General features: G+C 40.6%; 1 protein-coding gene and 1 pseudogene across 1 annotated transcript; both read right to left on the reverse strand.

Moving 5' to 3' along the window:
• Positions 1-15924: 15924 nt before the first annotated feature.
• On the reverse strand, positions 15925-16614 carry LOC120208479 (annotated as a pseudogene).
• A 703-nt stretch (positions 16615-17317) lies between these two features.
• Positions 17318-18846, reverse strand: LOC120208399 (protein mago nashi homolog). The gene is made up of 3 exons (XM_039207684.1): positions 18536-18846; positions 17729-17905; positions 17318-17609 (listed from the first exon to the last, which is right to left on the reverse strand). Exons 1-3 carry the CDS (start codon positions 18752-18754, stop codon positions 17550-17552), a joined length of 456 nt encoding a protein of 151 aa, XP_039063615.1. The 5' UTR covers positions 18755-18846; the 3' UTR covers positions 17318-17549.
• Between the last annotated feature and the right edge of the window lie 123 nt (positions 18847-18969).

Raw genomic sequence — 18969 nt, forward strand, 5'->3', positions numbered from 1 at the left:
TAAAGATAATAGGAAAATCAAATAAATGAAAAATATATATATACATAAGATTAATAAATAAAAATAATTAAGTAATAATAATATATATATATATATATACATAAATAATAATAAGGGTCGAATTAAATAAGAAAAAGAATTAGGTGTCCAAATTAAAAGAAAATAAAAATTACGGGTCAATACTAAAATGAATTTAGGGACGAAAATGGGGCCTTTTAACACAGTAGGGGACCGAAAGAGTGATTTACCCACTTTTATTAAAAAACACGCGGATCTAAGGCTGTTTGGGTCGGGTTATGAGTCGATCCATGGGCTCACTATATGACTCAAACATTTTTTTTAAGTTTCATTTCTCTCTTCTTCTCTCGTCGAGAGCCCCCTCCCTCACTCAAATTCTCTCTTTTGTTCATCCAACAGATGAACACAAGCTGCCGTGCTCTTGGTGCCCAGATTCCGGCCACCCTACGCCGCCTCGTCGACGTCGTTGAACGGCGCCGGCCACCGTTCATCGGCGGCAAAACTCGAAAAAAAATTGATTTTCTAAAAGCTCTTTCCCTCCTCGTTTCAAAAATCCAGATAGTTTTTCAAAAAATCAAGCCTCGGGGGCTAGATCTACGGAAGTATATCCTGAAAACGCCCTTTGTTCATCGGCTAAAAATACTTCTTTTGGGGTTTAAATCAAAGACAACGCGAAAGGAGCGACATGCCAGCCATCAAAACAAAGAAAGGTATGATCTTTACCTTTTGTTCTTCTCAAAAATGCAACAAACGTCTCGGTTTAGACTGAATAATGCTCGTGATTTGCTTCGAAAGTTTCTGCTTTTATTTCCTCTTTCAATCCGTAGTTACAAATGGGTTTGATTACATTTATTTATAGCCTCGATTTTCTCTTTTTGGACCCATTTGAATCCTAATAGGACTCTAATATTTGCCTATTGACTGTGCGAGATCCTTGCATGTTGTTGGTGGTTGTCGTGAAATTCGGTGACCGTTGTGTGCGTGGCCAGAGGCGTGAGACGTGGGGAGTCTGACTGGGACATGTGGTGTCAAAAACGGCACTGGAACGGGCTAGGTCTCGAACAAGATGAAACCCTAGATGGGTCTACTGTGGACCGTTAGATCTCACCTAGATCCAACGGTCATTGAGCGGCGGCTGGAAGCATAAAACAGGGTGAAACCGTAATCCTCTACGCGGGCTACTGTGCTGGGTCACTGTTGGACCTGAAAACAAATGTAAATGTTGTTTTAATAAAACGAAAATAATTTATATATATATATATATATATATATATAAATAGTGTGTCTACAGCTGTCCCTCTTTGCCCATAGTCGTGTAACGGGGATAGGGCAAAGATTAAAAGACACACTTCTCGTCTATATCGAATGTTCTCCGTCGTAGACTTGAAATTCGATGTTACGACTAATATATCAAGCTGAAATATGAGATGACTCCCTCGTCATGAAGTTGGGTCCATCTGTTTGTGAAGTTGGAATTGTATATGGCCCCTCCGTTGTGAAGCTGAGCCTGAGAATTGGATATCCTTCGTCGTGAAGTTGAAATCCAAGTATTATTCTGAGTCCAATATCCTTCGTTGTGAAGTTGAAATTGGCTCTGAAATTGAGAAATGTTTGTTAACAACCAGCGGTCCCTTCGTCGTGAAGTTGAACTTGCGTTGTATGGAGTCCAATATCCTTCGTTGTGAAGTTGAAATTGGCTCTGAATTTGAGAAATGTTTGTTGACAACCAGCGGTCCCTTCGTCGTGAAGTTGAACTTGCGTTGTCTGGAGTCCAATATCCTTCGTTGTGAAGTTGAAATTGGCTCTGAATTTGAGAAATGTTTGTTGACAACCAGCGGTCCCTTCGTCGTGAAGTTGAACTTGCGTTGTCTGGAGTCCAATATCCTTCGTTGTGAAGTTGAAATTGGCTCTGAAACTGAGAAATGTTTGTTGACAACCAGTGGTCCCTTCGTCGTGAAGTTGAACTTGCGTTGTCTGGAGTCCAATATCCTTCGTTGTGAAGTTGAAATTGGCTCTGAAATTGAGAAATGTTTGTTAACAACCAACGGTCCCTTCGTCGTGAAGTTGAACTTGCGTTGTCTGGAGTCTAATATCATTCGTTGTGAAGTTGAACTTGACTCTGAAATTGAGAAATGTTTGTTGACAACCAGCGGTCCCTTCGTCGTGAAGTTGAACTTGCGTTGTCTGGAGTCCAATATCCTTCGTTGTGAAGTTGAAATTAGCTCTGAATTTGAGAAATGTTTGTTGACAACCAGCGGTCCCTTCGTCGTGAAGTTGAACTTGCGTTGTCTGGAGTCTAATATCCTTCATTGTGAAGTTGAAATTGACTCTGGGTAAAACCTGCAAAGATATGCATATATGTGATGTTAGTCATGCTCTTAGGTATGCCTAAAATGTATAGGCAACATATGTTATTCTGGGGTCTGGAGAGAAATCTTGATCTCCGGTGGCCTGTCGTTGTTGACTCTTGATTTTGAAAGCTTGAAGTTCCGATCTCTGATCTTGAATTCTTCAAATGTTTAAATCTGATGTGCACATTCTGTTTTTTTCTTGATTTGGGAGATACTCCTAAACTATCTCAAGTATGTGCATGAGCCTTGATCGGCTTTTGGGTACCTGTACTTTTCAATGAATCTTTGTACAGTAATATGCGATTATCTTTCATAAAAATAAATAAATCATTAGGTTTAAATCTAATTCAAGATGCTCAAAAGGAATTAGAGGAAAGATGGTCTTTATCCATAAGGGAGGAGAAGAACAAACAATACATGGCAAACATACACGGTGATGTGTAAATGAATGTCTTAGATCTCGATAATGTGGGCACTTCTGAGCTGAAAAGCCGTTTGATAACCTTGAATGCAGCCTTTGCCAAAGGATCCTTAAAAATGCGATAACGTTTGGGAGAGTGCAACATTTCTCCAATTTGTTGAGTTCGTAGAAGATTCATGTGCCGGGATGTTTCCACTGTTAATATCCAAATCTCCCTTTCCGGGTTTTCAACTTGTACCCATCCTTGGTTGCAAGACGCCCTTTGCGGGTTTTTATCTTGAACCCCCCTTTATTTTCTCTTCTTTTGTTCTCTTTTTTTCTTTTTTTCAATTTAGGGCGCCTTTTCGAGTTTTCACCCTAAACGTTTTTCTCTTTTTGTTTTTTTTGTTTTTTTTCTCTTTTGTTTTTTTTGTTTTTTTGTTTTTTTGTTTTTTTGTTTTTTTCCCAACTTAGGACGCCCTCTCGGGTTTTCATCCTAAGCGAAGTATTTCTTGACTACGTCCGAGTTGATGGGATGTGGCAGTTCAGGTCCGTCCATTTCAGCCAGGACGAGGGCTCCTCCAGAGAAAGCCTTTTTCACGACATAAGGTCATTCCCAATTTGGCGTCCATTTTCCTCGGAAATCCTTCTGGACTGGCCAAATTCTTTTTAGCACCAGATCTCCCTGGCGGAATATTCTCGGGCGCACCTTTTTGTCATGTGCTCGGATCATTCGTTTCTGATAGATTTGACCATGATGAATGGCTTTCAGTCTTTTTTCATCTATCAGATTAAGCTGATCATATCTGGATTGTGCCCACTCTGCATCATCCAGTTTGACTTCTGTCAAGACCCGGAGAGACGGAATCTCGACTTCAATGGGTAGCACTGCTTCCATTCCATAGGCTAGTGAAAATGTAGTTGCCTCACTCGAAGTTCGTACCGAGGTTCGATAAGCGAACAAAGAAAAAGGCAACTTCTCATGCCAGTCTTTGTAAGTTTCAGTCGTTTTCTCCACTATCTTCTTAATGTTTTTGTTTGCTGCTTCTACTGCTCCGTTCATCTTTGGTCTGTAAGCAGTGGAATTGTGATGTTTTATGTTGAACTGTTCGCAAGCAGCACTCATCATCTTGTTGTTCAAGTTTGTTGCGTTATCGGTGATAATCCTTTCAGGTAGACCATACCGACATATAATTTCTTTCTTCAGAAACTTGCAAATAGTGGATTGAGTGACACTGGCATATGACGCAGTCTCTACCCATTTCGTGAAATAGTCAATTGCTACGAGAATGAAACGGTGACCATTCGAAGCCTTCGGATGGATTTGCCCGATAACGTCCATGCCCCACACAGAGAAAGGCCATGGTGACGTCATTACATGAAGCGGATGGGGTGGAACATTTATCTTGTCTCCATAAATCTGACATTTATGACATCTCCTAGCATAGTTGATGCAATCGCTTTCCAGTGTGGACCAAAAATATCTACATCTCATTATTTGTCTTGACATCATATGCCCATTTGCATGTGCTCCACAAACTCCATCATGTACTTCTTCCACTATCATTTTTTCCTCTTCAGCATCGACGCACCTTAACAGAACTTGGTTATGGCTTTTCTTGTAAAAAACCTCTCCGTAAATGACGTATCCAGCTGCCAACCTTCTAAGGGTTCTCTTCTCGATTTCAGTGGTTTTTTCTGGATAACTCCGATGCTTGATATACTGTAAAATGTCATAGTACCAAGGCTTAGTGTCTTTCACATCTTCAATTTGGTAACAATGAGCTGGGTACTCATACGACTGCATGTTAATTGGCATCATTTCAGACTCCCCGCCAGCCTTGAATGTGGCTGCCAAGGTAGCTAAAGCGTTAGCCATTTGATTTTCTTCTCTAGGCACGTAGTGGAAGGTGACTTCGTCGAACTCTTCGAGCAGATCCAACACTAGTTTTCGGTACTCTAACAGCTTTATATCCTTGGTTTCCCACTCTCCTCGGAGCTGATAGATTACTAAGGATGAGTCTCCATACACCCGCAAAGTCTTTATATTTTTCCCCAGTGCAGCCCGAATTCCCAAGACACAGGCTTCATATTCTGCCATGTTATTGGTGCAATCGAAGTTCAGTCTGCTGGTAAATGGGTAGTGATTCCCTTCTGGGGAGATTAGGATTGCCCCGATGCCATGTCCTAGTGCATTTGATGCCCCATCGAAGTGCATTCTCCAGGAACTGTCTGCTGAAATGCTTGCTTCTTCTAAAGATATGGCCATTAAGTCTTCGTCTGGGAAATCAAAGTCCAGCGGCTCATAGCTCTCATCAGTTCTGCTTGCCAAAAAATCGGATATGGCACTGCCTTTTACCGCTTTTTGGCTCACATATTCGATGTTGAATTCAGACAAAAGCATCTGTCATCGGGCTAACCTTCCGGATAGAGCAGGTACACCCATCATGTATTTTAATGGATCTAACTTGGAAATCAGCCAAGTAGTGTGATACAACATGTATTGCCGGAGTCTTTTTGTAGCCCAGACCAGAGCACAACAAACCTTCTCAATAGGAGGATATCGGATCTCGCCATCGGTGAATTTCTTGCTTAGATAATAGATGGCTATTTCATTCTTCCCGGACTCGTCATGTTGACCCAGGACACACCCCATGGAGTTCTCGAATATGGAGAGATACAAGAACAGAGGTTTGCCTGGGATATGGGACATCAGGATAGGAGTGTGAGATAAGTACTCTTTTACCTTCTCGAATGCAATTTGACAGCTTTCATCCCATGCTCCAGGGCTGTTTTTTTCGAAGAAGGTGAAAGATTGGATCACACTTGTCGGTTAACTGAGATATAAACCGAGCTATGTAATTCAATCTTCCTAAAAAACCTCGGACCTCCTTTTGAATTCGTGGTGGAAGTAGACTCTGGATAGCCTTGACTTTATCAGGATCAACCTCAATGCCTTTTCTGCTGACTACAAAGCCTAATAGCTTCCCGGATGTCACCCCGAAGGTACACTTGCTAGGGTTCAGCCGTAACTGAAATTTCCTCAATCTCTGGAAGAGCTTTCTCAAATTCTCGACATGTTCATTCTCAGTCTGTGCCTTGGCAATCATGTCGTCGACATAAACCTCGATTTTTTTGTGCATCATATCGTGGAACAGGGTCACCATAGCTCTCTGATATGTTTCCCCAGCATTCTTTAATCCGAAAGGCATCACTTTGTAACAGAAAGTTCCCCACATTGTGACGAAAGTGGTCTTCTCCATGTCTTCAGGATGCATCTTGATCTGATTGTACCCCGAAAATCCATCCATGAATGAAAAGTATGCGTTCCCGGCTGTATTGTCCACCAGAGTGTCTATGTGTGGCAGAGGAAAGTTGTCCTTGGGACTTGCCTTGTTAAGGTCCCGGTAATCAACACACATGCGTACTTTCCCGTCTTTCTTCGGCACAGGCACTATGTTGGCCACCCACTCCGGATATTTGGCCACTTGAAGAAAACCGGCATCAAATTGTTTCTTGACTTCTTCCTTGATCTTAAGGAGCATTTCTGGTCGCATTCTTCTCAGTTTTTGTTGCACAGGTTTGAATTCTGGTTTGATTGGCAGTTTGTGAACTACCATATCTGTGTCTAGTCCCGACATGTCTTGATACGACCAAGCGAACATATCTCTGTACTCCTGAAGCAAGACTATCAGGTTTTGTCTTGCTTCAGTCGAAAGAGTTGTACCGATTTTAACCTCCTTTCGATCTTCTTCAGTGCCCAAATTTAAGATTTCGATCGCCTCCTCATGTGGTAGTATTTTCTTTTCTTCTCTTTCTATCATCCTCAACAATTCAGTAGGCAAGTTGCACTCCCCTTCATTATCGCATTCATCAAATTCCCCAAGACAAATGGTTGATTCAAAATCCACTTCCTGATCAGGATCATCCGTGTCTACATTATCATTATCTGTGGACCTGAAAGAAGAAAAATGTGCATGTGTGAGAGGATAATATCCCACACGGAACAGTCAAGAATTAACTTCGAGGGTAAGTGGAAATGAAGTACTGGAATGAAGGAGATAGACAATGAATTCAAAAATAAAAGAAAAATTTGTTTGCTCTGGAAAAAGAAAAATGCATCTTTTATTAAACTTAAACAAAATGTTTATTCACCCTTACAAAAGATCACCTATTGCCCCGGGTATAGGCAAATAGGGATAGTTCGAATATTACTCTGAAATACTCTTGTAAACCACAGTTAGTTCTTCCACCGACCAACTGCTAGGCACGAACCCAGGTGGCAAAGGGCATATCCCGGATCTATCTCCGTTGTCAACATCTTCTGTGGTCACGGCATTGATGTTCAAATCTTCCAGAGCCGTTTCTAACTCGGATATGGTGGTCTCAAACACATAACCACCTGACTTGAATGTTCTGAATAGAGGCGGGAATGTCATAGGCTTCCATTGGAGTTTGTTTCCAGTCAATCTGGCCAATCTTCTCTCCCGGTTCTTTTGGATCTCCTTTCTCTTTTCATGATAACTGGGCTGGAAACCGAGCCCAAACTGGTCTAATTTTGAAATCGGAAGGACATGATTAATCCTTCCTTGCAAATATTTCCCAAAACCTCTTCCAGTCCTGACGCCTCGGCCTAAGGTTCGCTTGATATCCATCTTTGTGCATTTGGAGAGTCGGGGTCTTGGAATCTTCTTTCCTTCCGCCACGAATGTGGCATTCACAAACTCCAAGGAGCGGAACGAATATTCTACCGCTTCCTCGTCTACTTCGATGTATGGAGCCTCCGTGGTCACGCTTGCCACGATATCTTCCTCAGCGTTGATAATTACTAAGGCCCCGTCAATAACAAAATTAACTTTTTGGTACAACGTGGAGGGTACTGCACCGGCTTGATGAATCCATGGCCTTACCAAAAGACAGCTATAGGACGACATGATATCCATCACAAGGAACTCAACATCATAGGTGGCTGGTCCGATGGTCAATCGTACCTCGATCTTTCCGATTACCTATCTTTTGGTCCCATCAAATGCTCGGACCACATTCTGACAAGCTCTCATATGAGAGGTATCTATTGGTAGCCTCTTCAATGTAACCAAAGGCATCACATTCAGGGCCGAACCATTATCGATTAAGACACTTGGTAAAGCGTGCCCCTTATAGTAGGTAGTAATGTGTAACGCCTTTGTTCGGCCTCTTCCTCCTGATGGAATCTCATCATCTGAAAACGAGATGAGATTATCAGCTTGAATATTGTTCACCAGTCGATCCATCTTGCTGACTGGTATGTCTTGTGGCACGAACTTTTGATTAAGGACATTCAACAGCGCTTCTCGGTGTGCTTCCGAGCTTAAAAATAGTGCTAGCATTGAAGTACATGTAGGTAAGTTGCGGAGCTGTTCTACAATATTGTACTCGTTGTGCTTCAAGATCTTGAGGAACTCTTTAGCTTCTTCCTCCTTTATAGGTTCATTGACAACTAGCACATCTTCTTTGAACGGCTCAAGTGGTCTTTTCCCCACTTTGCTATTACATCCTCCGGAAGTACTCACCTGACATTCGTACTTCCATGGCGCTTGCTGATTGTCCTTATATTGAAAAGGCCGAGGTGCTGAGATTACCACATTGGCTGGTGTTGTTACTGTCATGTTTGCCTTAGGGGTAATTATCAAAGGACTACCTCTACCAAATCTTCTGTCTGATGATTCTCCAGTGGCACAAACATCTGCTTCCAAGGACTCTTGAATTTCTTCGTAAAACTCCAGCTCCTTCCGATCCATCATGAGCTGGACTAACAATCTGAACTCTGGAAAATCTTGCACTTTATGCCCTTCTTTGTTGTGGTAACAACAATGGTTACCATCTTCATTTTCTGTCGTATCTGGATATGGTGCAAGAAATCATGCCTTTACCATTTGGCTCCATACCCAAGCCAAAGGATATTTAATTTCCGAAATACTCGATTTAATTCTCCTGCCCCCTTCAGTAGTGATGGCATTGATTTCTGTCTCCTGATGATTGGGCAAGGGATTCTGGGCGACGTTTGGTGCTCCGGAGTTGAAAGTGATCCAATTCTTGTTCCGCATTCGTTGCACAAGTCTCTTGAATGCGAGACAATTTTCAATCGAATGCCCCTGCACACCGCCATGGTATTCGCAGTGAGCACTCTCGTCATACCATTTCGGGTAAGGGGGATTTATTGGATTCATAGGATAAGGCGACACTGTATGAGTGTCGAATAGCTGTTGGTATAATTCTTTATATGTCATGGGAATGGGTTCGAACTGCTCCCTTTCCCTTCTTGGTTCTCTCTGGTTCTGTCTAGAAGTACCGGATGGCACAGCTGCTGTGGAATTTGAGCTTGAGTTCGTAACCCCCTTGCTGACGTTGTAGGTGTTTACATTGTTGATCTCTCGCTCTTTGTTTTTCACGGGAGGTTTTTTACTGGAGTCTCCTCCCTCAATCTTTCCTTGTTTAATGGCCAACTCGATCATTTCACCGGCCATGACTAAAGCTGAGAAACTTCCCGACGTGATTGCTACCAAGTGCCCGAAGTAAGGTGCCTTCAAGGTCTGTACAAACAGCTTTCTTGTTTCCTTTTCATCCAATGGTGGATGAACTTGCACAGATAAATCCTTCCATCTCTGTGCGTACTGTCGGAAACTCTCATTGTGTTTCTTCTCTAGGCTTTGTAACATGACCCGGTCTAGTCTCATATCGTTGATATGCTTATACTGCTCCAAGAAAGACTTGGCTAAGTCTTTCCACGTCTTGATATGAGTCCGGCTAAGCTGGTTTTTACCACCGTGTAGCTGAACCGGATAGGCTCTCCTGAAAGCAATGGATCAGAAGTTGGTCATTTCCCCCGTACCCTGTCATCTTCCGACAGAACATAGTGATATGGGCTGAAGGGCAGTTGTTCCCGTCGAACTTCTCAAACTCAGGAACCTTAAATTTTGGTGGAAGCACCAAATCGGGAACCAAGCTTAGTTCCATTGCATCAACACCATAATAATCATGGTCTCCCTGGACCATCTTCATTTGGTCTTCTAACATCCTGATCTTTTCTTCCATCTTCTTCACCTTATCCTCCTCGTCAAAATCCGGGATAGGGCAGTCGTCCAGATGACTGTCAGGCTTTGCCGCAGAAGTCTGTAAATTTGCCGCTGATACAACTTTCCCTCTAGCGGAAGATGAGTCACCTTGCAGTCCGATTAAGGTCCCGGATGAGGCAACCACTTGTGGGGTCGGTGGTATGGTTATCCCCTCAGATGCAGCTTCTCCGGATGCACTTGTCTATTGTTGTAAACCAGATAACTTAGCCACGATCTGGTCGACTAGGGACTCCATGCTTTTCTTTATGGACTCCATGGTACGTTGACTGTTCTGAGCCATCTTGTCCTCCAATTCCTTTTGAAGTCTTGCCATGTTCTCCTCGAGTTTTTCCATTCTGACATCCATTTGGTTTTTCTTTGCACGAGTGTTGTGAGGGTGATGCGTATCTATTGCTTACGGTGGTAAGCTTGGTGTCTGAGACATGTTCTGTTAGTTAATACAAATGTAAAAACATGGAAAATAAAAAAAAATAAAAACTTGAAATATAAAAATGAAAAATATGCAATGTATGATGTATGCAATTTGGAGGCATTGATCCAGAAAAAGTGTTCATTATTATAAATAATCCTTATTCAGACAAAAATGTTTTATCTTTTTAGAGACATAAAAACAAATTAAAGGTACATTCGGACTAAATCCTCTAGACCCCGAACAGCTTCCAGTAGGTTGACAAGTCTTCTGCCTTCATCTGTCACCGGTTGAATGCCTTGTCGAACCACTCCAGCTTCCCTTGCTAGGCCGTGAAGATGACGGCCTGCTTTTTGCACTTGATCTAGGAAATCTTGGATGGTTGCATCTCGGGCCCTCACCCTTCGTTGTGCTTGTTCCCAACGAAAACGCCATTGTAATCCTCCATCGAAGGGCACTATCTGAAGCTCGTTTGCTTGCCTATTAAACCCATCTACAATAGCTTCCAACTCAGCTATTGTCTTGCCATTTTTCTCATGCTGTTTTTCTAAGTCAGCTACTTGAACCCTTAAGCGCTGGTTCTGATATTGACTATCTGCCAAGCATCTTTGGGCAGTCTTCATCTGTTCCTTCCAAGCTCTCTCATCAGGCCCCTCGAACTTCATTTTCAAGCTATGAGCCTCATCTTTCCAGTATTCAGAGGTTACCTTCAATTTGGAGTTATCCTTGACCTTATCTTGATACCCCTTTCTCAAGTCTTCGAGCTCAAAACAGACTCTTTTCTGTTCTCTTTCCAATTTATCTGCCCGATCTTTCTGAGAGTCAGCATCTAGCTTCCACTGATAGCGCTTGGCTTCAAGTTTCTTTATCCTTTGCTTCAGCTCACTATTCACGGCTTCAAACTCGGTCTTGGCTATCTCGAGTTCAGAAGGGACATGCCTGAGATGTTCTTCCATGGTCCGGGTGTCATCACAGTCTGGCACAGGGATGTTGTCATTCTTTCTCAATCTTCTCCACTCCACATAATCCGGAGTGAGCATGCTTCTGGCAGCTACAACATCCATCCGAAATACTTTCCTCCACGAATCGGCTGCTTCTTTGATCATCTTCTTATAGTTGTCGCCGTGATACTCAAACTTTGACCTAGCCAACCCGCATGTTGCTGGGACAAACTGATGTGCTCCATACTGTCTAAGTGCTAATAACGGAGCATACCCGACTGCTCCCCAAAGTCCAAGTAAGGTCACAGTGTCAGAGTCACCACATCGGAAAAGAACGTCACTGAGAAATAGCCAGGGGGCTCTCCAGACAATATCTCGGTCCTGAAGATGCGTAAAGACCTTCATCCATTTGTCCTTCGAGGCACCTTCATGCCATTTTAAGGTGATAAATTCACCTAGAGGTGAATAGGTGGTGCTGAAACGGCGGTAGGCAACCCCGTTAGTCTTCCAGAAGTGGTTGTGAATCCAGACCTGAAGGAGCTGAATGCACCCGGTGAATCTTCCTCCGCCAGTTCTTCGGCAATGGTTGAGAGATCGAAATGTCTCGGCCAAGATGGCTGGTGCTGGGTTAACTCGTTTCGAAAGTTGCTCAAATAGTTCCACCACGGCAGCGCCAATGCATCCCAAAGCTCTCGGAAAGATGATCAAACCATACAGACCCAGTGCAAAAAGGTCTATAGTCTTCCACTCGTCATGGTGGTTTTTCATTAGTTGCTTTATGTGGATCCATTCGATTCCTTCTCCATTGCCTCTGCGCTGAGTCCGATCGATTACCCATTTCTCATCTACTCCTGCAACTTTGGCCAGTGCATTCTTGAAGGGCTGGCTTTTGATGTGTTTAATGTAGGCTCGCTCTAGCTTGATGCTTTCACAATGCAGCAGTGTAGTGTATTCTTTGATGGTGGGCACCATGTCCTCTTGGTTAAAAGTGAAGCAACTATATCCCGGGTTCCAGAATTGAACCATGGCTCTGATTAAGGGCTCATCAGTCTTAACATGAAGCAAGAGTGCAATGTCATCGTACCGTTGGCTGAACTTCTGTCTCCGATCATTCTTCCAACTGTCCCAGATGTCTCGAAACTCTTGTACATTGTTCTGTTTTAGGCTGATAGGGGTGTAGCGAACCAACTCTGACACATAGCTTCCTTGAAGACTGTCTCCCTTTTCACTCTGAGTCTTCTCGGACCATAGTCGTGCCTCAGCGTTTTCAATCTTGTATTACAACACCTTTGTCCATGAATTCATATTATTTGAGTTTTAATAAACACCTTTTTAGGGATCAATGGCCTCTTGTTATGATGCAAATGCTAAAAACAAACACAAAGGCAAAAAAGTTAGTAAAATGAAAATAAATAAAAATAAATGGTAAAGGAAAAAAACATAAGGACAAAAAAATAAAAAAATTAAAAAAATAAAAAAAATAAAAAAAAAGGTTAGGAAAGAAATGTCCTAGGTTTTGGAATGTGGTTTTGGGGTAGGCTCTATTTATTCAAAGTCTCCCGGTTTAGGTTCTAAAAACAGTACTTGAGTTCTCCTTGCTGGCGCCCCCTTGGGTCGACCAGACCCTTAGTCCGAAACCCATCACAGGCTTGTGTGGACTAAGTTAAACTCGAGATGACACATTCCCTTATGCCCATACGGAGAATAAATTCACACGAAGGCGTCGCTTTCACCCCCACTTAAAACGGGTTCGGAGCTCGGGTTTAGAGCCTTAGATGAAAAATGTTTGGAAAGTTGAAATCATTAGAAAACGGTCAGTCCAACTATTTACTCGAAAAAATATAATCAAAAATAAGTAATAAGGATCGAAATATTACCTTAAAATTTAAACTTACCCTTTTCGTTAAAAAGACAAATGAAAATTACCTTAGACTGACTTACCTGTCCCCAGCGGAGTCTGTCGTAACCGTCTTTCGGTTGGGCCCCCGAAATTGGGCTTCGACTTAGGAAAATGGATTGGAGTCGCCACCGATCATTTATTTAAAAATAAATGGGTTGATCGGATACCTTATTACTTACCTGATTTGCGTCTTTCCAAAGATGTGTCGGATTCGGGAGTCGGTTACAGTCAAGGAAGGGTTAGCACCCTTAAACTGCCCTTTCGGTACTACATAATTTCCAGTTGTCTTTAATTAAGAAAATTGTAACTTTAAATTAAAAGGTAAAATAGCGATCCCTAAACTTACCTCTGATTAGTTGAAACTCTTATTAAAAAGGTCGAAAATATTAGATAAAAATAATAATAGTAAATGAACATTAAATAAATCAAAAGGAAAAAACATAAATAAAATATATAAAAAAATAGTACATGCAGACAAAAGAAAGGCCTAGGGGATAAAATATAAATAGATATATAAGATATAATATTAGTAAGATAATAGTAGGAAACTAAAATAAAGTTAAAAAACGTACAGAACAAAATATAATAATAAAACGTAGTAAATAAAATAATAATAATACATTTACATACCTATATATAAATAATGACATGAAATATAATAAATATAATATAAATAATAATAACAAAGGTAAAGATAATAGGAAAATCAATAAATGAAATATATATATACATATAGATTAAAAATAAAATAATTAAGTAATAAAATATATATATACATAAATAATAATAAGGGTCGAATTAAATAAGAAAAAGAATTAGATGTCCAAATTAAAAGAAAATAAAAATTACGGGCCAATACTAAAATGAATTTAGGGACGAAAATGGGGCCTTTTAACACAGCAGGGGACCGAAAGAGTGATTTACCCACTTTAGAAAACACGTGGATCTAAGGTTTTTGGGGTTATGAGTCGATGGGCTATATGACTCAAACATTTTTTTAAGTTTCATTTCTCTTCTTCTCTCGTCGAGAGCCCCCCTCACTCAAATTCTCTCTTTGTTCATCCAAATGAACACAAGCTGCCGTGCTCTTGGTGCCCAGATTCCGGCACCCTACGCCGCCTCGCCGCGACGCGTTGCCGCCGCCGCCGCCATCGGCGGCAAAACTCGAAAAAAATTGATTTTCTAAAAGCTATTTCCCTCCTCGTTTCAAAAATCCAGATAGTTTTTCAAAAAATCAAGCCTCGGGGGCTAGATCTACGGAAGTAGATCATGAAAACGCCCCTTGTTCATCGGCTAAAAATACTTCTTTTGGGGTTTAAATCAAAGACAACGCGAAAGGAGCGACATGCCAGCCATCAAAACAAAGAAAGGTATGATCTTTACCTTTTGTTCTTCTCAAAAATGCAACAAACGTCTCGGTTTAGACTGAATAATGCTCGTGATTTGCTTCGAAAGTTTCTGCTTTTATTTCCTCTTTCAATCCGTAGTTACAAATGGGTTTGATTACATTTATTTATAGCCTCGATTTTCTCTTTTTGGACCTATTTGAATCCTAATAGGACTCTAATATTTGCCTATTGACTGTGCGAGATCCTTGCATGTTGTTGGTGGTTGTCGTGAAATCCGGTGACCATTGTGTGCGTGGCCAGAGGCGTGAGACGTGGGGAGTCTGACTGGGACATGTGGTGTAAAAAACGGCGCTGGAACGGGCTAGGTCTCGAACAAGATGAAACCCTAGATGGGTCTGCTGTGGACCGTTGGATCTCACCTAGATCCAACGGTCATTGAGCGGCGGCTGGAAGCATAAAACAGGGTGAAACCCTAATCCTCTACGCGGGCTACTGTACTGGGCCACTGTTGGACCTAAAAACAAATGTAAATGTTGTTTTAATAAAACGAAAATAATTTATATATATATATATGTAATATATATATATATATATATATATATATAAATAGTGTGTCTACGTATTAAAAATTTAAAAGTTATATTATAAATTTAGAAATATAAAATTATAAAATGTCGAGAATGTAACACAGGATCACTAAAAAGAAAACACCTAAGAACAAAGAATGTGATTAGGGATGGCAACTCAACCGGGACCCGATCGGGTCGGATTTTTTTTTAAAAAAAATCGGGTTCGGGTCGGGTCGTTTTTTTTTTTAAATGCACTGTTCGGGTCGGGTTGGGTTTAGGGTGGAAAAAATCCGACTCGATCCGATCCGAAAAATATATATAATTTTACCCTATATATTTAGGGATAATTACAATAATACCCCTTTATATATATATATATATTCAATTAAGTCACTGTTTTTATTAAATAAAAATATATTTTTTTTTATTATTTCGGGTCGAGTCGGGTTTCTAAGTCATATATTCGGGTCGGGTCGGTCGGGTGAAACCTTAATTTCGTCGAGTCGGGTCGGGTCGGGTGACCCAAAAATCCGACCCGACCCATTGCCATCCCTAAATGTGATTGTCCTAGCACCTTCCATCAATTCTCGCCACTGTAAAGCCACAATCATGAACCTAAAAAAACAGTAGCCATTGATAACCAGACTGTAATGAAAGAAGCTCCCATATGTACATAATACATAAACAAGTTGAGGCACTTGAGCCCAAAATAAAAATAAATTAAACACAACAAACCAAAAGAAGAAAAATAGAGAATACATGTGACATGGGTTCATTCTGGCAGCACAGAATAGTGAATTCACTATCATCGTCTTTGTTGCATCTACCTGCATTCAGATCTAACACATCAAAAAGTAAAAGACCTTAAACAGCTAATTGTTGCTGTTGATGGGAGGATGATGTTGCAACATCATCTCTCTTCGCAGGTAGGACCAATAAGCATGAAAGGTATTGGGGGGTTACACGTAACTTGAAACCCAATCCAAATAGAAAATCTAATTCCTACATGTTCATTTCTATTGTATTGATTCCTCCTACTTTTGCATAGTAAGCATTGTTGTAATACCTGAAGTTCGAGATCAAGTTAATTTAGGATCACTTTAGAGCATTACTTTTAAAAGTAGATGTAAAAATGGAGTTCAGGAACTTACAAGCCATCCATGAACTTTGCAGCAACCATCACACTCGTAATGAGCCACCGACGAACGTTGAAAGAATCGACCGGCAACGAGGGTTGCCGTTGAGAAAATCGATCGAGATAAACATATGCAACGATGAAACAAGAGGGGCTACAATTTGCTTACTTCCAGATTCTGTCGAGGTAGTTTTGGATTGAGATAGTTGGCCGACTTAGGCCACGGATCACTGAAATTTTCTGAGCCCAAGACCCACGGTTTACATCATTGGATTCAGCCACTTTTTGAAGAGGAGACAGAAACGTTATGAGATTTGGCATCACATTTGGGTTCTCTAGCTCTGCCATACCTCAAGAAAAAAAGAAGATTTTTGGACCAAACGTGTGGGATTTTGAGTTGGGGAATGAATGATTATTAAAGTTCCAAACTTCAGCTTTAAAGAGCCGATAGGGAAAAGAAATTTGAAGGTGGTTCGTTTGTGGGGGATTAGTGTCATTTTCCTGAGATTTTTCAGGTTATTACCCTGTTGATGCCTACTGTTCTTGTTGTGCTGATGATGGCATTTCCCATGTCCATCATGTGATTACATATTTACGAGTGGGAAAATCTCTGTTTGTAAATTCTTGGGTCCTACTCTTTTGGAGATATTTTTCATGTGTTGTAAGAATCTACAGAGCTGGAAGCTTGTTTTTTCTTGGACAGTCTGCTTAACTGTCAAGTTCTTAAGGATTTTGTACTGAGATTTTAATTAGTCAAGGCATGTACAAGCCAAAGATGGATTAAATTTGAACTTAGTTGTATTGTTGTTAAGCATAACATTTAAAAACCTCTTAACGTTTAATTCAATAATTATTTTTGACACACTTTTTTAGAACATTTTGTGACAAAAAATCTCCTAACATTTGATCATTTATTTTTATTGAAATATTGTGACCCCAATATTTAATTTTAAGACAAAAAAAGAATTCTATTTTGAAACATTAACCGAGTGTTAACTAGTAATTTTCATCTACAAAGGGTCTTTTATTTCAAAAATGAAATATCGAGGTTGAAATATTCTAGAAAAAGAATAGATACCAAAGTGATTACTTAATCAAGCTTTTTCGTAGTTATTGTAATGGATTTGGAACACGAAAAACCAAACAAGTACATTAATAAAAGCTTTCATAACAGAACATAGTGATACCATGTACTTCCAACAAAATCACTCAAAACAACACAACCATACAATAGACGCTCATCCATCCATTTTAAGGATCGCGATGAGAACGTACGTAAAACGGAAATGGAAGTTTATATTGAAAAGCAGAAATACCGATCATCTCCATGGCAGAGGGTTTTTAAATATCATCATTCATTCTTCAAATAGGTTTGATCTTGAAGTGGAGTGAAATAAGAGAGAAAACAAAGCACTTCAAGTCCTGCACTAACATAAAATGGCAATCAATAAGAGTGAGGTAAGCCAAGTCCGGTAGGGTTCCAATTGCCAAGCATCCAATGAATGAAGAAGATACTGTGTAGTGTGTGTGAACTTACTGACCTGAACAAGATAATAAAATATGCGAAGACCTTCAGGATCCTTACTGCTCTGAACATCGACAAGGGACCCAATCTTTGAAGTCGTGAAGGAGATATGCTCGTTCCCCATCACAATCTCGAGCTCCTGCCGTCCAACACGGTCAGGCTCTGGCCAATTGTTATCATCTTCTTTCATTATCTACACTCATAAAGCCAAGCACATAAAATAAGCTCTACAGTCTACTGAGCAATGCATGAACCCCCAAATTACCATAAATCACAGAAATAGTCGATTGTCTACTAAAACTAAATCTTCAAATTTATCAACCAAAAACATAATGTGGCCATGGCTTTGCTTACCAAGACAATAATCCAGCCTTGGAGAAACTAGAGAAGCTAAAAACAGAAAAATTCATAAATTGACCCCAAAAACAAAATGTAATTTTCCAGTACAAATAGGATGATTAATTATCAACTTCGTCATTATCTACACAAAATCATATACGAAACCCCACCACTACATCAATCCCAAGCTACCATAAATGAGAGAAATAATCAATTATCACTCAAAAACTAAATCTTTTAACTTATCAACCAAGAAGATAAAATCGTTATGGTTTCGTTGCCTACACTAGAATCCAGCTAGAAAAAGGAAGCAATTTAAATAAGATAAAAGCAGAAAATTTGATTTTTCCAATACAAAAGAGCATATTAATTTCGCCGGTGTTCCTAGAAAACCCTAAGATTCAGTTTGGTAAGAAGGAAAGAATTGAATTTTTTTTTAAAATGCAAATTTATGACATGGGAAAGTGTTGAAGAGAAAAGGAACCTCGCTCTCGGAGATGATGCGGCGGCACTCCTTAAGAACGGCGGGGGTAAGGAAGACCTCTTTACGGATCATGGTGTCGTTTTTGTAGTTGGAATTGTTAGCATAACGGAGCTTACCGTCTGGCCTGAACTCGAACTCCAAAAACTCGTGCCCGAATTTCCCTTTGTGACCCACGTAGTAACGCAGGTAAAACTCTCCGCTTTCTTCCTCCGCCGCCATTACTTCCTCTCTGTTTTGATTCAGAACTCTCGACGAATACAAAGAACACAATTTCTACTGAACCGAGAGGGAATTTTCTCGATCTGTCGATGGATCAGTTTGTAGATCTATTTGGATAACTTGACAACTCATCTGGCCAACCCGAAAGTTTTTGGGCCTTCAATACTTGGTTAGGTCTCCATTTTTCTTTTTTTATGAAAAATAAAATTGTTCAA

This window comes from Hibiscus syriacus, unplaced genomic scaffold, assembly GCF_006381635.1.
Source record: "Hibiscus syriacus cultivar Baekdansim isolate YM2019G1 unplaced genomic scaffold, ASM638163v2 tig00016563_pilon, whole genome shotgun sequence".
Taxonomy (NCBI): Eukaryota; Viridiplantae; Streptophyta; class Magnoliopsida; order Malvales; family Malvaceae; genus Hibiscus; species Hibiscus syriacus.

Excerpts from the sequence above, each read along its gene's own strand:
- LOC120208399 (XM_039207684.1), bottom strand. The coding sequence starts at position 18,754 with ATGGCGGCGGAGGAAGAAAGCGGAGAGTTTTACCTGCGTTACTACGTG. Across the intron at positions 17,906-18,535 it reads GCATCATCTCCGAGAGCGAG|ATAATGAAAGAAGATGATAA; the intron begins GTTCCTTTTCTC and ends TTATGAGTGTAG. Across the intron at positions 17,610-17,728 it reads TATTTTATTATCTTGTTCAG|GACTTGAAGTGCTTTGTTTT; the intron begins GTCAGTAAGTTC and ends ATGTTAGTGCAG.